Source organism: Notolepis coatsorum (genome assembly GCF_963971535.1).
Source record: "Notolepis coatsorum genome assembly, chromosome: 9".
Taxonomy (NCBI): Eukaryota; Metazoa; Chordata; class Actinopteri; order Aulopiformes; family Paralepididae; genus Notolepis; species Notolepis coatsorum.
The window spans coordinates 121,917,290-121,942,755 of NC_140173.1; the positions used below are offsets into that span (position 1 = coordinate 121,917,290).

General features: G+C 43.2%; 1 protein-coding gene across 1 annotated transcript in view; it reads left to right on the top strand.

The window, feature by feature from the left end:
* The window catches only part of LOC311234736 (protocadherin-15-like), a gene marked incomplete at its 3' end in the record, with an annotated part of 504,680 nt that overhangs the window by 363,399 nt on the left and 115,815 nt on the right, over positions 1–25,466 (top strand). The window contains exons 19-20 of the mRNA XM_084321979.1: positions 15,540–15,680; positions 17,188–17,300. Coding sequence (XP_084178105.1) covers positions 15,540–15,680; positions 17,188–17,300 — 254 coding nt within the window. The remainder of the gene's footprint in view (positions 1–15,539; positions 15,681–17,187; positions 17,301–25,466) is intronic.

Consider the following 25,466-nt stretch of genomic DNA (forward strand, 5'->3'; position numbering starts at 1 on the left):
CGAATGTCTTAGTCGTTTAAACAATGTTGGATGATGTAATTGATGGGTCTTGAATCATTCTGTAACAAAAGAAAAATCGCGGATTGATTGATTGATTAATTTTCAATTTTTTTTTCAATTTCTTTTTCCTTTCGACTGTCAGCGCTCGCTCTAGTCTCCACCCACCGCCACCCCCCCCCCCCCCCCCCCCCCACACACACACACACACACACACACACACACACGCACACACACACACGCACACACACGCACACACACACACACTCTGCCTGCAATGCGGGGGATAGTCAGACTGAGAGAGAGCTGGGTGCTGCGCTGTTCTAAGTGAGCATGGCCTATTGAGTTGATTGATTGATTGATTGATTGATTGCTAATTTTATTACTGTAAGCTTGGTTTCCAACTGGTTAAGTTTAGGCCCTCTACAGTAGGTTTAAAAAAATAAATAAAAGAATAGGGCGAAGAAAAGGTTTTTTTCCTATAGGGCAAAGAAAACTTTTTAATTTGTTTGACCTACTTTCTATAGAAGCATCTAAGAATGAAGTTCTATGGAAAGTAGGTCTGCATTCCCTTAACAATTGTGTGTATTGAGCCGTACTGTATTGTACCCATTCTGCATCTGGTAATAACATTTTCAATCAATCATTCCAATAATACACAGTTGGATGTGTTAGTTGGTTGGATGCACTTCAAGCTGCTTCCACATGAGGCAACTTCTCTCAATCATTCCAATAATACACAGTTGGATGTGTTAGTTGGTTGGATGCACTTCCGATCTGCTTCCACATGGAGGCAAATTGTCTTTTTTGTAGTTGTGGGAACTACTTTTTCTGGCGGATGGTTTTTTCAATAAATCTTCGATTAATGTGTGTTTATTGTATAGAAATAAGGTTGGATGAATGTGGCAGTTGTATAAAAGCTTTACACCACTTGCAGTCGTGATTTGTGAACAATAAACCATGCGTAGGGGGGTCTAACGACCACCCCTAGGCATGGTTTATTGTTCACAAACCACTCCTGCGCGTGATGTAATGCTTAAGCATACCATTCTCTATGTCAGATGTGTTCGGACTAGGGGTGTAAAGGTACACGTATCCATACCGAACCGAACCGTTTCAGTGTGTACCGTACCGTACCGAACGGCTGTAGTGTGTACCGAACGAATACAACGTATGTTAACCGCCCACCGCGGCTGTTTTTTTCACAATCTAATATAATAATTATAATTTTTTCTTTTCTTTACAAGTCGATTATTAATTTCAATATAGAATATTCGTTGACAGCCCTACAAGTACAATTAGTTACTGCACACTACATCACCCCTGAGTGGAACATGGAAAGCCAAACTTTCCCCCACTGTACCGAAAACCCGTACCGAACCGTGACTTCAAAACCGAGGTTTTTGTGTACCGTTACACCCCTAGTTCGGACATATGGAAATACTGCGCTTGGTTTAGGTGAGGTGTGGTGCCTAGGTAGAGCGAGGGCATGGGGAAATGATGAGAAAGCCTTGACCACTTTGTGTAGCATTCATAGACTATTGATATGGAAGAAATATGTTGTTCCATGAGCGGAGATACATGCTGCAGACAGAGTGGAGGTAATATAATTATTATAAATGATAACTGACTGTTTTGACTGACAATACACATTAAGCATCAGCTATATTGCTGTGCATTGTTATTGCTGCTGCCACGATCTTTAAGATGTGTTCTAAAAATAGATTTCCCTAATTCAGAATGTTGGTTTCTAATTTTTTTATTAGAGTATTTAATTCACCGGCCAAAGAGGACATCTACACATCATATCTTGTTCCCAGGTTAGACCTACCCATTTCATGAGCAGCATTGGCCTATATCGATATAATGATGGTAATATCAAGATAAATCGAATCGGTAGATGTAATAATATCTAATATTATAAATAAACAACAATAAAGAAGCCTAGCTTCATTCAGCTGAAATCAGTTAACTGGCCAGGCATATAGCCTATTCATTCCCACAAATTGCAGGTCATTACACTCACAATCCTCCCTCTTATGTATGAATTGGCTGAGCACACTTTGCCTTGACCCAAGGAGACATAGGGGTGAATTCACAAAGGGATTTCACGGCTTTTTCTGACGCTATGCCGGCGCAAATAGCTCTGAAACACAGTTTGCTATTCACAAAGGAAGCGCAACGGGTGAAATGCGGTGGTAATTGCGTTTCAATCAGCATTGCGTCTCGGTGCATCAGTGCAATTTGCGTGGATTTAAATGAGGTAATATGGACGGAACATGCCCCTTTCTATTCAAATGAGCCTCGTCAAAAAATACTCCCAATTCAAAAAGGCCGGCGCTAATTTCCACTCGCAGTTAAATCGGTAACTTTTAGATTTAAGCAAGACCAAAATCGCTAGATTGTCAGTATTATGTTTCATCATGGATGCATGAAGGGGGGGGGGGGGAAGCCACCCCTCCGTGCTTTGATAGCAACCAACGGAACACGCCACACACACACACCACAGACACACGCTCTGATCGCGGGGAAAGAATTATCGGATCAACGCAAGATTGATAACATATAGCCCTTACCTTGTCTATGATGTACAGCAAAAAGAATAATCCAATTATCTGATTGCCATTCCAAGTATTGATTGCGATAGTTTTTCCAACATAATCCAGCATTGAACATGAACGGGGGGGGGGGGGGGTGACCCTCGCCGATGCATCCGTTATAACCGCTTGTCTTGCCCGAGTCGTTAGACCCCGCCGGCACGCCGCAGCTCGGCCCAGACACCAAGCCACATCGTTTCAAATGGAGTGCAATAGCGGCCGCAAGGCGTTAGGCAGCGGTATTGGACTTTTGCGATCTCAGACCCATCCCCAGTGATAACACACAGCTGCCTGCATGTTTATGAATGGAAATAGTGAATGAAAGAAATAACGATCCAATAACAAGTATACTCGTTGTTGGCAGTATTCGATTGGCGGGCTATAACGAGTTAACTCGTTTTTGGCTGGGAATGAGTTAATTGAGGGGCGGCTTTGCGGTGATGGAGAAATGAAAGATTTCACATACAAGGAATTTGCTTTGGTCGTTTTCGGTGCAACACAGATAATACAATAAAGAGGTGGAGTAAAATGAAATATTAACTAAGTTAAGCACAATAGAATAGAATAGAACTATGAAATAAAATATATACGCCAGGGCTGGACAACTGTAAATAAAGAGGTTGAATCAAATTAAATGGGATATAAACTAAAGTAAATATAGCACAATAGAATAGAATATAATTATGAAATAAAATATAGGCCAGGGCTGGACAACTGTAAATAAATAGGTTGAATAAAATTAAATGGGATATAAACTAAATTAAATATAGCACAATTGAATATAGTACAATTATAAGTAAAAAATTAAATAGGGATAGGACATGACAGCCAGATGCAATGACGAAAGATAGTGACAAAAACAATGGATGCAATGTGCACAGTTAAGGGTGCTATTAGCGCGCGCAATCCATTCTTTGTGAATTTGCCCCATAGTGTGCATACTTCCACTTAGCTTTGTGTGCTCCGGATGGTCCCATCCTGATGTTTCAGAAGACTTTGGAAAGACAGATTACTGAAGGATGTCCAATGTTTCCGTATCCTGACTGTACGTTTTCGTCTTCCTCTTTCCCACACTGAGCCCCCAGAGGAGCCTACCGCCCTGCTCTGTGGCCTCTGGCTCTCCTCTGCTCAGTCCTTACGGCCCCTGGGACCATTTCAGGTTGGGGGGGGAACAGTTGCTCCGATAAGGCCATTACAAATCTGAATAGATTTGAGTTCCAAAGGGACACAACTCAAATAAGTTAGCCGTGAGATAATCAGCCATCGGTAATTCTGATTAATCTTAGTCAGGGGTCATATTAAAGTCCAAGACTATTATTAATATAATAATTCCAAAGGAAAGTGAAGAGGAAAGTGTCAGGATATTAATATGGATAAAGATATGCAACAATAATGCTACACTCGCATGATGAGCATCCTCAGATCTTACACAGATCTCTAAGTGCAGTCTGTTCCTATAGCCCTTCAGTTTTCTATTGAATAATGAAGATGATGTGATGATAATCAAGTATCAAATATCACAGCAGAGGTAAAAAAAATTAGATAATTACAATTTCCCAAAGAGCTTAGATAGTTGTGGCGAAGCATAATTGTCTGTTTATTATAGTAAATGTCTAGAAATTAGTATTATTATTACTACTACTGCTGTTGTTGACAAATAGAGGCTCTCTATTAGAAGCGGGGTCTATATTAATTGTGTGTGCAGTTACCACAGATGCAGTTGTCATTATTGTTATTATAAATACTATTAATAATGATAATAGTCCTTCAGACAAAGAACCATATCAGTCTGTTTTAAACGCCCAATGCCGATTTTCTTTGACCACATAAATTAGGATTGTATTGAGATATATTATGAAAGAGTTTTATTTGTCATCATGTTATCATTTGCATATGTCTTCATCTACATTTTGGGTTTTAAATCTTTTTATTTTTCATGAGGTTTCACATTCAATCGATAGATCTACAGAATGTTCAGTGTCACTCTCATGAACAATTTTCACTGTGCTCCCCACTCAATGCATTCTCCCATCTCTCACTCACGCTTGCACACACTGGGACATACACACACGCACACGCGCACACACGCGCATATAGGCATACACACACACAGACACACAAGCACACACATGCACGCACACGTACACGCGCACACACACACGAAAAAAAAAAAAAAAATGTATTAATAAAAATACAAATAAAAATAAGTAAATAAGTGATAAGAAATAAAAGTGCAAATGTTGGTATTGTAAACAGTGACAGGTTATAGCACCCGCTTATCGATGCCCACCCCGACAGAGAAGGGTCCAGGCCGCTGCATGTTCAGCTCCCGTTCCGCGGGGTCGGGGCCCGACAGCCATGCGCAGGCAACCAGGCACTTACACGCAGACAAAGAGCCTCAACAGATCAGCTAATCTAATCTGCTAAAGCTCCACGTCTGTTATATTAGATATGACACATTTATAGGACTGTATTATAAATTTACAGTTGAGTATAGAGTGGGTTCCAAAGTTCTTGAAATAAGTGACCTTGGTTGTGCTTTTCAAGCGTTATCTTTTCTAAGGGAAGAAACTGAGATATTTGTTCTATGAACATATTGAATGTTGGTGAAAGCTCATTTATCCATAGGAGAAGTATACATTGTTTTGAAAAGTATGTTATGGATACCAACAGTCTGCATTTCTTTTGGTCTAAGTGGCAGTTTATTATATTATTTAATAGATAGACACATGGGGATAACTCAAATTCCAGCTCCATGACAGATTTAGTAAGTAAGTGAATCTTGTTCCAGAAATGCTTCAATTTGCCACATTGCCAAAACATATGCAGAAATGTTCCTCCTTTAATTTTACATCTTGGGCAATTCAGTGAGTTTTCTTTCGAGATTTTGTGCATTTTTACAGGAGTAAGGTAGAATTTATGAATACATTTGAAATTACTTTCTTTGATCTTATTGCTTGTAAAGGGAAAGAAAATTCGATCACAGATGTCTTGCCAATTGTTTTCTTCAAATGTCGTTGCCAGGTCCGTCTCCCAGCACCTTAATAGAGCTGGGAAGACTGTTTGGCATTCATTAGTTAGAATTTCATATAGTTCACTGATTTGACCTTTAATTGTGGATGAGGTAGTTCGTTTTTCTTCCAATTCTGTCATTTCAAAGCTTAACATAAGGTTATGTATATAACAAAGTTATATTAATTATGGTGACGCTCAGCATCATTCTGCACGCACTTCACTTCGTGCACGAGCACTGAATAAAAAATTCCACAATGTACCTTTACATCCGAACATTCGTCTGGCCACACCCCTATCCGCTTACCTTCATAAGCAGGTGTGTGGTCACCTACTCGCCTCCTTCCCAAACTTTCACCACAAGGCGAGATCAAGGGCCGCAGCGGCGTCCTGATGCTGAGCGTCACCATAATTCATAGAACTTGGTTATATACATAACCTTACGTTCTATTTCATTATGGCTGCCGCTCAGCATCATTCTGCACAAGAGGAGCTGAGCGGGAGCCAAAGCTCGACAAATCTACCCCGCTGAGGCCCCCCATAACCATCAGACTGGGGAGGACCGAGCCCCCCGACCCTCCCTAATGGAGGATACCCTCCTTATTGGAGGACGGGAGGGAGACGGATCCGACCGTGCGAAGAGGAACATAAGCAACTCAACGCACAGGGTGAGCAGACCGTGGCTTGACCCCACGACTACGCACACGCACAACCCGCATGCCACCAGGGAACGAACGGAAGGAACAACCCTCGTTACTGCCCCCAGAATCACGGGGTCAAGAGCAAACTCAACCCCGTGGCAAAGCCGTAGCAGCGGAGCGCGAAGGAAGACCCAGACCCACTGAAGGGACTGGATCCCCTGGAAAAAGGGGGCCCGGAGAGGTCAATGACGCCAGGCATCAAGACCCCACCAGGCGGTCACTTAGTGACACCGCCCCCCACATCGCCAGCATATTCGGATAGAGCCCCTCCAAGAGTGGGCCCTTACCCCCCAATAGTACACCGCCTGGCACACTGACCCTGCAAAACAGGCAGTCAGCATGGCCGTAAAGCACTCAAAAAAGGTTAACCAACGGAAGCAGGCAGCGCACCGGGGATACCAGGCAGCAGGCTGTAGACCTGAGCCTGGAGCACTGCGGACGAGACAGGCGCCAAAAGGGGTCAACTGAAAACAGCCCCCCCGGCGGAAGGGGCGTATGCTGGCGTTGTTGAGCACCATAACAAAAGCCTCCATCAAAAAAAAAACACCCAGAGGGGTCGAGGCAGAGAAGGCTGACACGATTGGCAGACGTCATGAACGTGCAGGGGCACACTCAACCGGGTAACCCGGGAGTTGACACTGCTCCAACACACCAGGGAATCAACCACCCTCTCGGTACACAGACGGTGGTTGTTCCTATAACCCCTCAAGAAAAAACTCCAAAACACACCTGCGGGTATACACCAGCTATACCGCAGTACAAGTGTTTCAGTTTCCAAAAAAGGGTTATCCCAGGCCTACAGTTTCAACGAAACATTACTTCGGACCGGGCCTGGCGGCTCGGGAAGCACACAGGGTTACCAGAGGAGGTCCAGAAGACCACCCCAACAGCCCCCTCATTGCCACGCGTGAGAGAGGAGCGAAAAGAATGGAGAACCAGCCCTAAGCTTACTGCACTTGGTATTCCCAGGCGGTCTCCCATCCAAGTACTAACCAGGACCGAACCTGCTTAGCTTCCGAGATCGGACGAGATCGGGCGTGTTCAGGTTGGTATGGCCGTAAGCCATTACGATAGTGCAGAGTACAACATGTACCCAACAAAGGGTCTCCATAACGCCTAACCCTGTGACACCCGGGCCGACCCGGCATTTTTCCCCCCGAAAAAAGCCCAAGTCCCTCAGGGTACCAGAACAGCAGATCTGCATCCCCGGCGGACAACGGGTTAACTGACCTGGACCAGCGCGACCAGAACCAGTCCCGTGCCCTAACCACGCCGACATGCCCACTCCAGAAGAGGGGGTAGGTATGCGTGTCGATCTAAAACATGAAAAGAGGGCGCCACCCAGACGGTCCCATTTGTACCGCGCTCAGTGGCCCACCCCAAGGGCGTGAGACCCCTCTACCTATGTTCTGATCTATTCCGTTAACATCCCCCAGATATGAACGAGAATTCATCGAGACAACCTAGTAAACTGGCGCTCGGAAGAGACAAGAGACTCCATCCCAGTTGCCCTATAAAAACGCTATTTTAATAACGAGCAACCAAGGCGCACTTAGCCCCCTGCGTGATTCTTAACAGAAACACCCCGAGCCAGCACTATGTACGCATCGAGACCCAAACACATCAATGGATAGTCTAGCAAGACACCAGACATTGTTCCTCCAAGTCGCCTGGGAGAACGACACGGAGCCGTCGTGCTTCATGTTCCTTCCTCTTTTTATTTAAAAAAGAAAGAAACACAGACTGACCCACGTGACGCAGCTGAGGGTAATTTTTTTTTACATTTTTACATCCCACCACCCTCGCCCCAGAGAGACTTCCCACGCGAGCTGTATAGATTGAAAAGAATATATTGCAACATTGAGCTATGTAACACTTGGGTTAGGGCTCTCCGAGGAGGAGGCACTGAACCAATACACACTCAATAATCGAATTGAATCAAATACACACAATAGAGCAGAACTCCTTTTTTTTTAAGTTCTACTCACCTTGACAATCTGAGGAGGAGGCTCTGAACTCTGAGGAGGCTCCCTCACTGGGAAGGAGAGTCCGAACTCACAGAAGGCACTTCTCTCTGAGGAGGAGCTTCGTGAGGAGGAGCTCTGACAACTCCCTGAAACAGATCCATAACATGGACCTGAACAACCCACGGAAGTCTTACCACTAGAGACGCGCTCAGTGACGTACTCTATGGCGGGGGAATTTCCGCGGTGCACACGCCCAATCGTCCAGGGCGTGGGACCAGGAAACTCCCTCCCCCCCCCCCCCCCTCTTACCCTGTAACGTGCCGAACAGCAACGTGACAGGAACCTTGAAGGACAGGAGGTTTTAACCCCTGACCAATCAGAAAAGGGGAGGAAAGGATTACCAGTTCACCCCTTTACGACCCCTCACCCATGATACGATGTAATGACAAGTAGAGCATGACACAGTCATAGCCTGCTACATGAAGCATCGAACAGCCTCACATAGCTCATGTGATAACCTGCTACCTGAGTTTTACTAAGGAAAAACACAGAATAGAGAGGGCCCCTTTAAGAGCCCCGGTCCAGACTTACACATGTGCTTCTGTGGGCCAAACCTAACCCAGTTGTAGATCATAAAGACACACACAACCCTTCATCACAACAAAAAATGGCACAGTACACTCCTACTACAGAGGAACGCCGTTTTTCATAACGAGAGAAGACAGAAGTCCTCGATTATGTATTGGCCACAGGCCTTGCTAAGCACACATGATAAGTGACCAAACAACCTTTTCTTTAGGAAAATATTGTTTCTCAAGCGGAAAGCACAACCCCAGCAATTAAGCTGAGGGTTACATCGTATCCCCACAAACACAGTGACACAATATATTGTAACCAAACATGTCTGAGAGGAGGGGGGGAAGCCCCAGGGAACCGGGGGGTCACCCCTCTTATCTTACCCTTGATACGACCAAGGCGAACAGGCACCTCTGTTAATGTGTGAACATACTGTTCATTGTCACCACAGGCTGAGAAAAAGATTCATTCCTCAATCACATGTCACTAAGCATAGCTTTACAGGTTTAATTTACCCTCTTAGTTGTGAGTTCACCCACGGTACAAGTACAACGTTACATGAACACACATGTTCTCATCACAACCAAACCAGTTCATTTTTACACACGTAAAAAACAACGCCGATTTACTACAGAGAGAATCTATACCAGTGACAAGACAATTCACACACAACACACGTCGTATCCTCAATGTATTGCAGCAACACATGTTTTGGAAACATCGTTATTACAAAACATTTAGAAGGGAAGAAAAGAAGAAGTGTTTAAAGTCCGGAGGACTCCTACCTTCACCCAGAACGCAGGCCGAAAGAACCGTAACACTGGTTAACGGGACACCGAGTTGAACCCAGCATCTCCTGCGCCGGTGACGAGGGTATGTCCGCAACGCCACCCAGCCGTCGTTCTCCATGTTGACGAAGTCCTCGCTGGCACTGGCAACCGGGTGTAGGGTCGACTAACATCCTCTGTCAAAGATGACGTCGTAGTCAGAGTGTTTTAAGGCATGTTATAGTCACAGTATCGTTTCAACAGTGTAGCATTAAGCTAACAGCCGTCCGACTGATAGCAACAAGCTAACATTTACTAGCCTGGTAAACACAGCGAGTTAGCGCCGCAGCTAACAGCTGACTGGCTAACACAGTAGGCCACAAACTAGCACACCAGCTAAGCAGCTATCACCTGCATTGTACACAACGACATAACAAACCACACTTCAGACAGGCCGCTGTCCAAGTCCCTCCCCATCCTAAGAGGAAAGAGAAAAAGAAATGTCAAACACAGTTTCCAACGGTGATTTACCAGACATACAGCGGAGCCAGCACAATTCCCATCCGGGCTGCAGCCGACTTTGAGCATGGAACTCCCGATAAAGAAGATCCTATGCCCACATTTCCTCGTTAGGGTGTACTTCCACATTTATGTGAAAGATGGGGCCTGCACGGGACGCATGTAGCTTATTGCCAGCGGAAGAGTGCAAGAATGCTTCCGCATTCGTCACCGCACGCCAGTACGGTAATGCGCCTTTCCTTTCGCCCCGCTCAGACAAATGCATGTAGTACATTGCAACACAACGCATCATTTCCGCGTACATTGCAACGAATCACTTGGAGTTTGAAAGTGATATCAGAAGAAACTACTCAACCTCGGCTGTCTTTAACTATGAGTGAACACAACGCATTGTAACGTTAACGCAGCTGTCAACTGTACTTTACTATGGAATATACATGTATATTATCGCGACGCGTCGTCACAGACTAAACAGTGTTCTGGATTTTCCTACAATGGATTATTGATTGTAAATTGAACCCTTGCACTGAAGAACCATTATGAATCTGTGTTAGAAAATGTTTTGGATCTAAATCACTTGGAGTTTGAAAGTGATATCAGAAGAAACTACTCAACCTCGGCTGTCTTTAACTATGAGTACAACACATTGTAACGTTAACGCAGCTGTCAACTGTACTTATCTAAACATGGTAAGTTAGAGTGCTGTGTTCACTCATAGTTAAATACAGTAGAGGTTGAGTACTTCATTATCTAAAGATGGTAAGTTAGAGTGTTGTGTTCAGTCAGACAGTAGACAAGTAGAGGTTGAGTACTTTATTATCTAAACATGGTAAGTTAGAGTATTGTGTTCACTCATAGTTAAATACAGTAGAGGTTGAGTACTTCATTATCTAAACATGGTAAGTTAGAGTGTTGTGTTCACTCATAGTTAAAGACAGCCGAGGTTGAGTAGTTTCTTCTGATATCACTTTCAAACTCCAAGTGATTTAGATCCAAAACATTTTCTAACACAGATTCATAATGGTTCTTCAGTGCAAGGGTTCAATTTACAATCAATAATCCATTGTAGGAAAATCCAGAACACTGTTTAGTCTGTGACGACGCGTCGCGATAATATACATGTATATTCCATAGTAAAGTACAGTTGATTGTAGGAAAATCCAGAACACTGTTTAGTCTGTGACGACGCGTCGCGATAAATATACATGTAAGATAGTAAAGTACAGTTGACAGCTGCGTTAACGTTACAATGCGTTGTGTTCACTCATAGTTAAAGACAGCCGAGGTTGAGTAGTTTCTTCTGATATCACTTTCAAACTCCAAGTGATTTGTTGCAATGTACGCGGAAATGCTGTGTTGTGTTGCAATGTACTACATGCATTTGTCTGAGCGGGGCGAAAGGAAAGGCGCATTACCGTACTTGCACTCTTCCGCTGGCAATAAGCTACACGCGCACGGGACAGAGAAGCATCCGCTCGTCCAGAGAATCCTGGGTTCACCAGGTCCTGGTCGCGGCCCACTAGGTTGACCATCATGGGCGTCAGACCAAGATCCTCCGTCCGTTGCTTAAGAAACCGAGCAGAGGACCCCAGTCTGGAGTCGGCGTTCGTAAAATTGTCAGCTAACCCCCATAGCATAAACCGACAACCAGAGCTTGCAAGCAAAACAATACTCACCCCACCCGGAAGCAAAACCGATTTCTCACAACAGTCGGTGCTTCCTACAGTCCAGCTGTATGACCGGAGGGCAACCCCATCCAGCCGCAGCAAGGAGGACTGCAGTCGGGGAGTACATCAGCGGCGCGAGCCCCTAATACGAAAAAGCCGGTGGAGGACAGAATGATCATCATCTTCCAGACACTCCAGTGACGAAGACAATATCGCCGTATTTACTCGAAAATAGTGAGAGAGAAAATAAAGATATGATGTCAACGTATCTTCCCGTTCTTTTGTTTTCCAACTTTCTTCTACTAACAACCTCGTCAAGTGTGGGATCTACCGAAGGCACTTCCTTGTGGTGAAAGTGAAGAAGGAGGCGAGTAGGTTACCACACACCTGCTTATGAAGGTAAGCGGATAGGGGTGTAGCCAGACGAATGTTGGGATGTAAAGGTACATTGTGGAATTTTTTATTCAGTGCTCGTGCACGAAGTGAAGTGCGTGCAGAATGATGCTGAGCGGCAGCCATAATGAAATAGAACTTGTTTTCTTTAGTAAGTGAACTTAAAGTGCTTTGAATTTGCATATATTTTAGGAAGTCTGAGTTAGGAATATTATATTCTTCTCTTAGCTCCTGAAATGCTTTTAATTTCCAGTTTTTATGAAAACTTTCTTTAAGTTGAGTTATTCCCGAGTCTCTCCACTTGTTTATATCAGTTGAGTGAAAATATTTTAAGTCAGGGTTTTGATGAACAGGTGAATAAACAGAGATGCATTTAGTTATGCCAAACTTTTTCGAGCAATCTTTCCATGCAGACAGGGTATTCACAACCGTGAAGTGTTGCTTTATATTTTTTATTTTATCAAAATTCTTTATAAATATAAGAGAGTCTAGAGGTAAAGGATCAACATATCCCGCTTCTATCTGTATTGATTGATTGATTGAAAACTTTATTAACAGATTGCAGAATGGGTACAGTACAGTACAGCTCAATACACACAATTGTTAAGGGGATGCAGACCAGAGAAAGACTTTCTTCTTGTTTACATCAGGGTCCCCCATTTTCAATTCATCATACATTCCAGTGTGAGTCTGGTCCTCCCAATGACCATGACACTATAGTTCGAAGTTGGGCTGACCAGTAGTAGTGTTGGATATTGGGAAGACCTAGACCACCCATAGACTCAGGTTTCATAAGAGTCAGTAATTTAATCCTTGGTTTTTTATTGGACCAAATCAATTTTGAGATACGGTTATTCAATATGTTAAAATATGTTACAGATAGGTAGCAGGGTTCAGTTTGAAAGAGAAAGTTCAATTTCGGAAGGATATTCATCCTGATGATGTTTATCCTTCCTAGAAGGGATAAGGGTAGTTTGTCCCATCTACCTAAATCTGTGGTTGTTTCAAGTTTCTCAAGTTTCTTTAATAGTTGTCATACAGAAGTACAGAATACTTTCATACAAAATGCTTCTTACTGTTACGCTCCAGAGACTGTGCTAGACAAGATAGTATCAAATAACATAGTATAGCATGTAATTTAGAAGAAGAAAATGAGGTCACAGTATTCGGTATAGACATATGTACAATGTTCTGAGTTAACAGAATTCGGCTATAGGGCGACAATAATGTGGTCAAGAGGCATGGTTTCTATCTTGAGCCCAAACTGGCGTGGTTTATTTATTCACATGTTAAGCAGCAGTCATTATAGGTCTTCTCTTACTGAGAGACATGGGGGAGAGAACGAAGTGGGAGGATACATTTTCTTTTATACTCGCCACAAGGTGGTGTACCTGAGTGGCTCCGCCTAGAGCGCCCTCTAGTGGAAACAGATATATATGCAACTAAACAGTTACTAGTGTAAACAGCCATATGTGCAGTTAGACAGTTACTAACAATCCTACACATAATCTCTGACTTCAACAGTGTTAATCTCATTTGTAAGAGGAGTGTAGTTTTTTTCAATTTTTGGGGGAAACAAAAACATAAGGGAAATTTAATCTGAGGTTATGGTTAGACATAGGTTCAGGCGGTGTTTAGAAAAGGTTACGCTTAATAAAAAAATAAAATACAAAAAAAGAAAAGGTTACGCTTAAGTACAATCAGCTGGTTAAGTCAATTTTGAGATAACAGTCATCCGTGTGACATTTAAAAAAAAAATCATTACGTATTGTTTACATTTTACGTCAGTATTTGATGATTTCAAAAATGAATATGTTATATGAAAGAATGCCCTGGATTTGTAGATGGTGCTATTTAGAACTTTCCTACATCAAAATATATGTTAATTTTACAAACATTACCAAATCAAATGACCCTTTTACAGCCACAAAATACAGCAAATGCAGTTTAAAACTCACATGTATATTTTGTCTACTGATAATGTATTGGGTTGGAAGAAGAACATTTAATTTGCCCAATATGTGACCTCAAGGAAATAGAAAACAAGTATCACATTGGTCTGTATTGTCCTTTCTATTGGAAGATCTGTGATGTGTTGTTGTTTAGTAACACAGATATTCAATAAATATTGACAACTCAACGATTGAACTGGCTGTTTGATGGCATGACACTTGTCCTTGTAAGAGCGGTGGGGCTGCCAATGTGTTTATGTTATCACACATTTGGTCTTTAACCTTTTATGATGTTTTATGTTTAAAGACTGTGTAGGAATGATGTTTACATTCATAGTTAACACTTTGATTGCCCAAGCTTAATTCCATTTTACCCCCTTGAATGCCCAGCGCCACTTCAATGTTAGCGTTAATATTGCCTAATCTATGTTTTAAATTATGGCTATGTGTCTAATCTGCCCGTCGCTTATCAAAGACTCATTTTCCAGTCAACATTGTCAAAGCAGATTGTTTTTTTATCGGTTCATTTCCGTTTTCTAGCATTTTGAAAAGCACTCGATTTCACGAAAAAAATAAGACATTCTATGATAATCGCCCTTTACTGGAATATTCTAGAACGTTGTCATTTTTCGGCCTATTTATGAATAGTTTTAAAATAAACGCTAGATTATCGATAGTATTATGTGTGCGCATGCACGCTCGTGCCGCGAGCTGAAAATCGATTCTCCTAGTTACTGACCGCTCGCACAGTGAAACAGCCATATCACGTAATCACATAAAAGCTTATATCTCCGTGAAAACGGATCTGATTATCCTAAGCCTGGTAACATAGATTCCTTACCTGAGATCAGATGGTATCCACATCGATTATTCCAATTCCTGATCGCCATTCGAAAAAATCTATAATTTTATTGATCCACCGAGTATAGTGTAAAAACACATAATCTCCGCTGCTCTGAAGCTCCAGAGTGAAACTGGTCGACGGCGGTTGCATGAGTGAGAAGTAAAACGTGGATTCCGGGTTTTTTTTTCTCATACATTTTCATTGAGTTCAATCCAAAAGGGTGAATTACCATCTGGGAGACAATAGGGGGCCGCTTTTTTTTTACATCTGAGCGCCTGGAGTGGTTGATTTAACAACGGTAGACTTGGTTGATGAAATATGATTTCAGATCGCTAATAAAAAAAAACGAGAAAAAACGAGAATTCTCGTGATGGGCCTTCAACCAGCGGGGGGTAAACCCGAGAAAACTCGTGATGGGCAGTCAAAGTGTTAAAGACGGTCTATGTGAAATAATGAAGGACACTCAGATTTAGATCGACTCCTGCAACTGCAAGTATGTATGAAAATAGGCTTGTGGTTGAGTTGTTTTTATTTCTGCTTCCTCCAGGGCACTCCAGCCAGTTTTGTCCGCTACAGAGTGGACATGGACAGGTCACCATACAGTGGGAGCATCTTTGATGTGGAGGAAGAATCTGGAAGAATCATCACCAGGGTTAACCTCAATGAAGAGCCAAGTGTCACTTTTCAAGTAAGTGGTGGTGATGATGATGATGGTGGTGATGGTAATAGTGATGATGATGATGGTGGTGGTGATGATGGTGATGACAGTGATGGTGATGGTGGTGTAGATGAAAGTCATTGTAAATATGACCATTACTACTTTAGTATCATCATCACATTTAATGTAACCTTCAGCTTTAGAAGGCTGTGCTAAACACTGGCAGCAGCAGGATGTGCTTATAATGATGGTGGTGATGGATATGATGATGATGATGATGATAATGATAATGATAATGTTCAAGACCCTTATCACAGGGACAGAGACACAATGAACAACATATGATTCAGTACTATGTTGATATGCATAAGCTTCTCTCATTACTTTATGTCTAACAGTGAATGTGAATGCAAGCTGGCACTATGCACCCCTTACGGTAACTTATGTCAAATGAGTGCTAATGAGGGGCAATGGTTCAGAAAAATGCGCCTATTGAACTAATACTCTTAGATTCTGAAAGCGTTCTGAGGACATTACCACCACATTGCCAGTCTCAGACTTCAGACCATTGCTTCCCTTGCAGCTGTGACCAAAATGAGGGCCAGCGATAATGAGATTTTTCCAGACACAAATACACACCCAATCTCCCCGTGAGGTCATGTGAGTGAGTTGAGGTGGAGGTGTAATGGAGCAGGTGCTGTGGACGACGTCCTAATGAGGAGAAGACTCACACACCCACATCGTTCACCTTATTTATTTCTTCCTTAATTTCTTTCTTTCTTTTTTTTGTAATTTTTTCCTCAATTTAGTTTCTAAAGTCGAAAACCGAGGCCCATCTGTCTCTTTCTCTGTCTGTCTGTCTGTCTGTCTGTCTGTCTGTCTGTCTGTCTGTCTGTCTGTCTGTCTGTCTGTCTGTCTGTCTGTCTGTCTGTCTGTCTGTCTGTCTGTCTCTCTCTCTCTCTCTCTCTCTCTCTCTCTCTCTCTCTCTCTCTCTCTCTCTCTCTCTCTCTCTCTCTCTATATCTCTCTCTCTCTATCTCTCTCTCTCTCTCTCTCTCTCTCTCTCTCTCTCTCTCTCTCTCTCTCTCTCTCTCTCTCTCTCTCTCTCTCTCTCTCTCTCTCTCTCTCTCTCTCTCTCTATATCTCTCTCTCTCTATCTCTCTCTCTCTCTCTCTCTCTCTCTCTCTCTCTCTCTCTCTCTCTCTCTCTCTCTCTCTCTCTCTGTTATTCCATCTGGCTATCCTTATTTCTCTCCAGTCCCCCTCCCCCTCTCCCAGGCCCCTGTGGTAATATGAATACAGATCGATTGATTCATATGTGGGATCTGCAGTCTGCTCACCAAATCAGATTGTGCTACAGTAGTAGCCACTGCTTGTCGTTAGGATGCCAGCCATGTCTGCAGAAGCAGCATGCCTGGCAACCAGGATAGGGGATTGATTTAGAGTGTACTAGTAAAAGAAAATAATGTGCTGAATGTGTGTGTGTGTGTGTGTGTGTGTGTGTGTGTGTGTGTGTGCTCTCTCACGTGGTCTCCGCAGCTTTTTGTGATAGCCTACGACGACGGGGAGCCGGTGAAGTTCAACGGCACCTTGGTGGAAATCACAGTTCTTCAGCCCTCCCGCATCCCCATCTTCACCCAGGAGGAGTACAGGTAACTGGGCCTCACATGCTGCTGCTTCACCTGGGTCATGCACACACCCAGGGACACTTGGAAGTGCAGCTGGAAGTAGATTTGTTATGCATTGCCGATAGTATTTCACAGAGAGAGAGGACGGCCACGGGGCGAGAGGCGAACGCTGTCTTAATGGCGCCCGTCACACACACACATCTGTATTCCTGGGCACATCTTCCGTTCAGCTTCCCCACACCCTTCATGAATATTTAACAACTCATTGAATAATATATTCATCACCACCCCACATCCCATGTTGTTCAAGTCACAAATGTAATATTTAAAGGGTTATTATTGTCTGATGGTGTTAGCTACCTGTGCACACGCGTTATGTTATCGGAACACCGCGTTCATCAGAACGGAGTTTCTCGGTCGTCGTCACGTCGCCTGGGCTCTGAAACCATCTACCCCCCCCCCCCCGCCCCTTCCCATGACTGAACAATGAGAGTGGCGTATGAATATGTATTAGAGCCCCGAGCTAGACGCCGCGGATCAGCAGCACTGTAAACCACAACAACGTTTGTTTCTCTCAGAGGGCACAGCGACGCTTCCCCCCTGAGTTTATCAAGAGGGTCTTTTAGCAAGATTAAAATGTGCAGGAGTATTCAGCTGGCGCGGGGAGAGAGGTGGGTTAAGGGATCAAATCCATACCGCTCAGACTCGACTGGCTGGACCGACGGTAGCTGGGCACAGCAGAGCCCAGTTTGCCCCTATTGATTTTAATACTGTATGTCATAGGAGGGAGGAGGCACAGGGAATAATTTATAATTAAAGCTTTGGATTATTAATACCCGGGCTGGGGCTGCCGCTATGGCTGAGCTTGGGCGCCAGCTGTTATGCTGTGTTCTGTTGTGTAATGTGGTGTGGTGGGGGCTGGCTGTGCCTGCCACACTACATACCTGTGTAAAGTATTCACACGGTTGCTGTCTGGTGGTGACGGTGCCTGGCTCAGAGCAGGCCCCTGGAGCTTCAAGTAAGGCTTGTTAGCACTGGACTGATTTACACATGTGTATGTCAGTCAAAGTAGGGCGCCTTGCCAGACTGTTATACCGGTAGTTTCTAATAAAATACATTTGATGTGCTTTTATTTATTATACAGTGAGTATACCATTAAGTCCTGCACGGTTGAGGTGTGTGTGTGTGTGTGTGTGTGTGTGTGTGTGTGTGTGTGTGTGTGTGTGTGTGTGTGTGTGTGTGTGTGTGTGTGTGTGTGTAGGTGTGTGTGTGTGTGTGTGTGTGTGTGTGTGTGTGTGTGTGTGTGTGTGTGTGTGTGTGTGTGTGTGTGTGTGTGTGTGTGTGCGTGTGTGTGCACATACAGTATATGTGTGCATGTGTGTGCACATACAGTATATGTGTGCATGTGTGTGCACATACAGTATATGTGTGCGTGTGTGTGTGTATATGTGTCTGTGTGTATTTGATCATGGGGTTTTGCATGCCCACGTGCCTCTCTTGATGTTTTTCTAATTAAACATTTTGTGTGTGCGCTCACGCCCTAACGTTGCCGGGCCTTATCGGGTGATTGATCAGTGCAATACACAGGCTCAGCAGCATGGCTGATGAAGGGCCGTAGATTAGCACTTTGAATGAGTGTTCTGTCCTACACACACACCAGGAAGGTCGGGACCACAGGCACAGTGCTCTGTAGGGTGCAGCGTTGACAAGGCTAACCAAACAGTGTCAGGCGGCACGCCATAAATTATGAGCCATGAAAGCATTAGCCAAGTGCCGGAGCTCTCCTGCCTAACACGCTCGCTCCGATGGTTTGGTCTCCTCAAGAATGTACTGTTTGCTCCTCTCCTTGTCTGTCTCGGCCCACCTTCCTCTCCCAGAGGATCCTTCTCAACACAAATCACTCTCTAAACGTCCTCAGAAGATCCTCAATGGTCTATCTATCTGAAGGCAGCTAGTTATAGCAGCAATCAGGTAAGCTGTGCCTACAGCTCCAGAGCACACAGTTAAAACAGCTGTGCTGGGCTCTGGGCTGACTTAATGATTTCTGCTCAGGCTTTGTGGTCGGTCCCTTCCTTCTGTCTGAGGGAGACGACTGGCTCCTAGTGATTGTTGGCTAAAACAAATGGCTTGTACTACAGTCACTACGGTAGCAGTGTTAGCTTATATACTATAGTCCCTACTCACTGTAGTGTTAGCTTATATACTATAGTCACTGTAGCAGTGTTAGCTTATATACTATAGTCACTACTGTAGCAGTATTAGCTTATACTATAGTCACTACTGTAGTACTAGCAATGTTAGCTTAAACTATAGTCACTACTGTAGTGTTAGCTTATACTATAGTCACAACTGTAGCAGTGTGCCACAAGTCTACCATAAGACCTTCTATCATTTTGATGATCCAGGTTATAAATCCAGATGATAGAGGAAAGGTCACAGGCTCACCAAAATCAACAGGTTTATTCGACTATGGTCATGAATATTCATGGGAAACAGGTCAGGAGATACTTTCAGGAAAGGTCATTGTTAATATAAGTCTTCCTCTTGGGGTCATGAATGTGCACATCAAATATTATGGCAATCCGACCTTTACCTTTTAAGATAATGTTCTCAGTTTGGCATGATGGTAGCGTTAGAGCAAAGGTCAAGGGGTGATTTACATTTACATTTTGTCATTTAGCTGATGCTTTTATTCAAAGCGACTTACAAGTTTTGTACAACAAGACAGCAGGAAGGGTACAACTCTTATCAGCTGAGTAACAATGTTCATCAAAGTGTTGAGTGCTACAGTGTAGGTTAGTATATTAGGACAAGTGCATGACAGTAAGGTTAGTTAGGGTTAGAGTTATATATATATATATATATATATATATATTTTCCATTTCAGATAATGATTGAAGAAGTGCGTCTTTAGTCGACGGCGAAAGATTGGACGAGTTTCGGCTGTCCTAACTGTGGTGGGAAGTTCGTTCCACCATTGTGGGGCAAGGACAGAGAATAGGCGATTGAAATCAATAGGAACGTCCCCACCACATTCAGGAGACATCACTCATTTTAAAACAGAAAGCTCGAGCTTAATGGTGGCCCTAAGCTCGAGGAAAGGTCATGGGGTAACCAGAATCAATAGGTTTCTTCCTGCTGGGTTCATGAATGTGCACAGCAAATGACATGGCAGAATAAGAAGAAGTAGGAAGATAGGGGGCAGGGCATAACATAAAAACTAAGCTTTCAGCAGCAATGATTTGATTTTATTTGATTTTATTGATGGATTAAAAACACACAACAAGGATCCAAAGGATAACATGAGAAAGAGTAAAACCCTTATTTCCGTCATGGTCCCAGGGCTGTTAGGCCACAACAACAAAAAACACGACAATAACACAACACTCATACATTTAAAACATTATAAGACTAACCTATCGCTAAAATTGTATACCCCACAATAACTAAAAACTGACAATAACACAAAGCTCAAACATTTAAAACAATAAAAGACTAACCTATTGCTAAAATTGTATACCCCACAATAACTAAAAACTGATTGGAAACCCATTCAAACTATAGGGGGCTATTCTTCTATTCTGTCCATGAGCCACTTCCTGACGCTTCTCTTGAAGCTGTGGAGGCTCAAGCTCTGCTTGATGGGGAGAGGCAGCTTGTTCCAATCCTGGGCTCCAGAGAAAGTAAGGGAGCATTGGCCCAGTTTCGATCGGAAAGAAGCAGGCTTCAGGTTTGCTATGCTTGCTCTAGTTCTGTGGTTGTGGGATTCGTTGACCGGGGTGAAGTAGTTTTGGAGGTATCTAGGGGACCTTTGGTTTATAATATTGTGCACTATGTTCAGTCTGAGCTGGGTAACTCTGGCCTCTATAGGAAGCCAGTTTAGCTCCTGGAAGTGACTCCTCCCTATGTGGGTGCGAGGGCCAAGACCCATTACCACCCTTACTAGCTTATTTTGGGAAACCTGAAGCTTCTTTTTTATGTTCACTGACAGGCCCTCGAACCACGATACGCTACCATAGTCAAAGTGGCAGAGTACTAGGCTATTTGCTAATAGCCTGAGGCTATCTCTGCCAAGGAGGTTGGCTTTCCTAGCTAGGTACCTGGTGCGGGCGTTGACTTTGCCCAGTACTTGGGAGGCCATAGCCTCCCCATCTAGGCTCCCGTCTATCATACAGCCTAGATACTTCGCTTTTTTTTTTGCTGTTTTAGGGTTACAGCTCCTAGCTGGATATTAAACTCCCGTGCTTTCCTGAGCTTGGGCTTGGAGGCTAATAGTACTGCCTCTGTTTTACCTAGGTGAAGAGAAAGCCTGTTGTCCGAAAGCCACCTGCTGACCCCTGCAAGTTCTTCACCTAGCATCTGTTCTAGTGTGTTCTGATCCTTGTGTGAGACTAGCAGGGCTGAGTCGTCTGCAAATAAAAACAAGTTACATGAGCATGCTGCTGACATGTCATTTATGTACAGTAAAAAAAGGAGAGGTCCTAGCACACTTCCTTGTGGGACCCCACATACAATGGGCTTGGCCTCTGACATAGTGCCACTGACCTCGACCCGCTGCACCCTATCAGCAAGGTAGGAAGAGAACCATCTGACCACTGTCTCAGACATACCCAAGGCCTTAAGCTTGGAGAGCAGTATGTCATGGTTCACTGTGTCGAAAGCCTTCTGTAGGTCTAGAAGAACTAGCCCACACAGCTTACCTGAATCTATCTCCCTCCTGATACTGTCTGTAAGATAAAGAAGACATGTTTCAGTAGAGTAAGACTTCCTAAAGCCGGATTGGAGGTCGTACAGGAGGTCATGGCTGCTTGCATATTCCTGGACTTGTTCATGGACTATCTTCTCTAGGACTTTGGATAACACACTTAAAATTGAGACTGGTCTATAATTGCTGGGGTCAGATTTGCTCCTTTTTTTATATATAGGGATGACTTTGGCATTCTTGAAGTCGGTGGGTACCTTGCCTAGTTCCAGGGAGAGGTTAATAATATGGGTTACTGGTGGAGCTATAACTCCGGCTGCATCCCTCAGAAACCTGGCACTGATGCCATCTACACCTGTGGCCTTCTTGATTTTGAGCTCACCCAGCATCGCAGCCACTTTGACTACTGACACCTTGCTTAAGGAGAACGAGTTTGCCTTAACCCCTCGTTGGCTATAGTAGTTGGAAACAAAGTCATCACCAAACTGCTCTGTCTTGGGAGGTAGGTTAGAGACAAGCTTACCTGCTACCGATGTAAAGAAGTTATTAAAGATTGTGGCTACATTCTTTTTATCAAACTCCATTCCCTTGTCTGTGGACAGGCCTATGTTGGACTCAGTAGTCCTTTGGTTGGCATCGCCCCCACAGCCTAGCTGCTTGAGGGTTTTCCACAGTTTAGTTGGGTCATTGGGTCATGAGAGGGACAAGATCAAGCTCTCAATTGCATGTAGTTTCCATCAGGTTTAACATGACTGTAGATAGACATAGTTTTCCATCTAATGAAATTTTACATAGATTACAAGGATAACTACTTGAAATGTCATTCATCATCAGGATATCCATGTCCATTCATGGCATTTCTAGTAGTCATTGATACAGTCAGACGTGAAGAGGTTTATATGACAGATTGCATCTCCATGGACTCCCGCACTGTGTGATATATTTTTTTTAGGGCTATCAAAATTAATGCTTTAACTCTGGAGATTAATTTAAATTATTTAAAGCGTTAAAAAAAAGTATCTAGATTAATCTATGGAATGAAACATTTTCAATATAATAAAGGAAGCGGTCTAGCTGAGTCAATGTTGATGGTTTTGTTGAACATTTGTATTTCACAAGAGAGAAACTGTATTCAAAGAAAGCTATTAAAATAGTCTTTGAATCTAAATATACTTTCTTTGTGTTAATGGTACATTAATTCCATGATTTTACTCAAGTAAATATCTGTTACAAGCTTCGGTCTTAAGTAGAAAAATGCGATTTTTTATCTAGATTAATCTAGATTAATTACAGAAAATTTTTAGATTAATTAGTTCATTTTTTTAATCTATTGACCACACTAATTTGTTTGAATGAAAATTGGACATTGCAAGATTTCGATAGTATATATGTACAGCAGTGATGTACCTGAACGCGTTCGTATTTTGGGCGAACGTGAACTGAACGTACTGTATATCTGCTAAATGAACGTAATTGAGAATGCGTTCATTCTCAGCGCTGTGTAACGGAGTTCAAAAGTGCGTTCATTCTCAGCACTCTGTTATAACGGCGTTCAAAGATTTCATATGCATTTCAGCCGAAAACCCAGTTAAAACACACTGTAAACAGGCTTCAAAATTATGTGGAAAACCAACCGATCTGGCAACGCGCCTGTCACCCCCTGCTACGTCATCAGACTCATCACAACAACAGTGGACCAGCTGAATCTGCGAGCAGAAGCCGAGAGCTGCGCAGCAGCAGGTCGAGAGCAGCACTCGCTCAGAGAACTCTACCTCTAGACGTCGGCGTTTGAGCATTTAAAAGAGTTTAACGTTAAAGTCAGTACTGACTCAGACGGAAAAAATCTAACGTTTGTCTGTAAACTGTCCACCCGGTTTGAAGAAGCAAGTCAGCACATCGACGACGTCGACAGCAAACCTTAAGCTTAAACGGCACATTGAGAATAAGCAAACGTCCTGTTTTAGTTTTCATAATAAAGACAATTCAAGCAAAGTTGTTCCTCATGTTTTTGAAAATATACTGTAGAGATGAAAGCTGCAGCTGCTACTAGTGTGGACTGAATGCGCGGCGGCAAAGCGTTATGGAAATGCCAGTATTCCGATTGCTGTCTGTGGTTCAATATTTTTTACAAATAATAGCTCGCAGCAACGTATTGAAAAAAGAACTAACAAAATTGGCCGTTCAATATCTCCTTTATGTTCGAAATGTCAAACAGACCTGGGTACCTACAGTCTATCACTACTTTTGGGAATCTAAGTGTTTATCCAGGTTCTGGGGCCAAGTGATTGATTGATTGAACACTTTATTAACATATTGCAGAATGGGTACAGTATAGTACAGCTCAGTCATATATATTATGATGAATTGAAAATGGGGGACCCTGATGTAAACAAGACGAAAGTCTTTCTCTGGTCTGCATCCCCTTAACAATTGTATGTATTGAGCTGTACTGTATCAGGGTCCCCCATTTTCAATTCATCAGGACATATATGACATAAATGGACAGGGACCTAGCTACATCGCCAACACTCTAATAAATTACACACCAGCAAGAACACTGCGATCATCAGCTGCTGGACTACTAGAGGCTCCCAGAAACAGTCAAAATAGGATCGGTAATGCAGCCTTTATCAACTATGCCCCAAAACTGTGGAACAAACTACCCCAAAACATCAGAGAAGCCAACTCGCTAGACATCTTTAAAAGACAGCTTAAAACCCATCTCTTTGCTCAGGCATTTCACTGTGGGGTAATGCAGGCAAATATCTGAAGATAGATATCTGCTACCGCCTAGTGACAAGAGGAAATATTATTATAGAAACATCAGAGATATCCTGACACAAATTGTACTTACCTGCACTATTCTTACCCTGCCTACTTTTATACAGTCAGTCAAAGCTTACTAAAAGCACGAGCAGTGAACTCCAAGCCCACGTGACTGAACTCAAACTAGAAAGAAACAGACTAAGAAACGACGTAAACTCCATGATCAAAACTGCAAAAAAGAATTTCATCAATGACAAAACTGAGGAAAACAAAAACAAACCACGTGAACTTTGGAAATTACTCAATAATCAACTAGGATGCAGTAAAAAACTTAAAACCAGATTCTCAAACATAAACATAAAAACTGACAACACGCTCATCACAGACAAGCTGGATGTAGCCAATTACTTAAACATTTTCTTCACAAACATAGCCACAACACTGGTAAACAAACTACCCTCCCACTCAGGGCTTTATGGGGTAGAACACATAGTAGCTTACTACAAAAACCTAGGGGTCCGCAAGGACGACTTCAAGCTGGAAATGGTAACAACAGATGAGGTACTCAATAAACTGAGCGCCCTCCAACCTAACAAGGCCACTGGCCATGACAACATCCCCTCCAAATTCCTCAGAGACTCAGCAGCCGCCATCACACCAATCATCACACACATAATAAACCTCTCCATAAAACAGGGACACGTCCCCAAGGACTTCAAAAT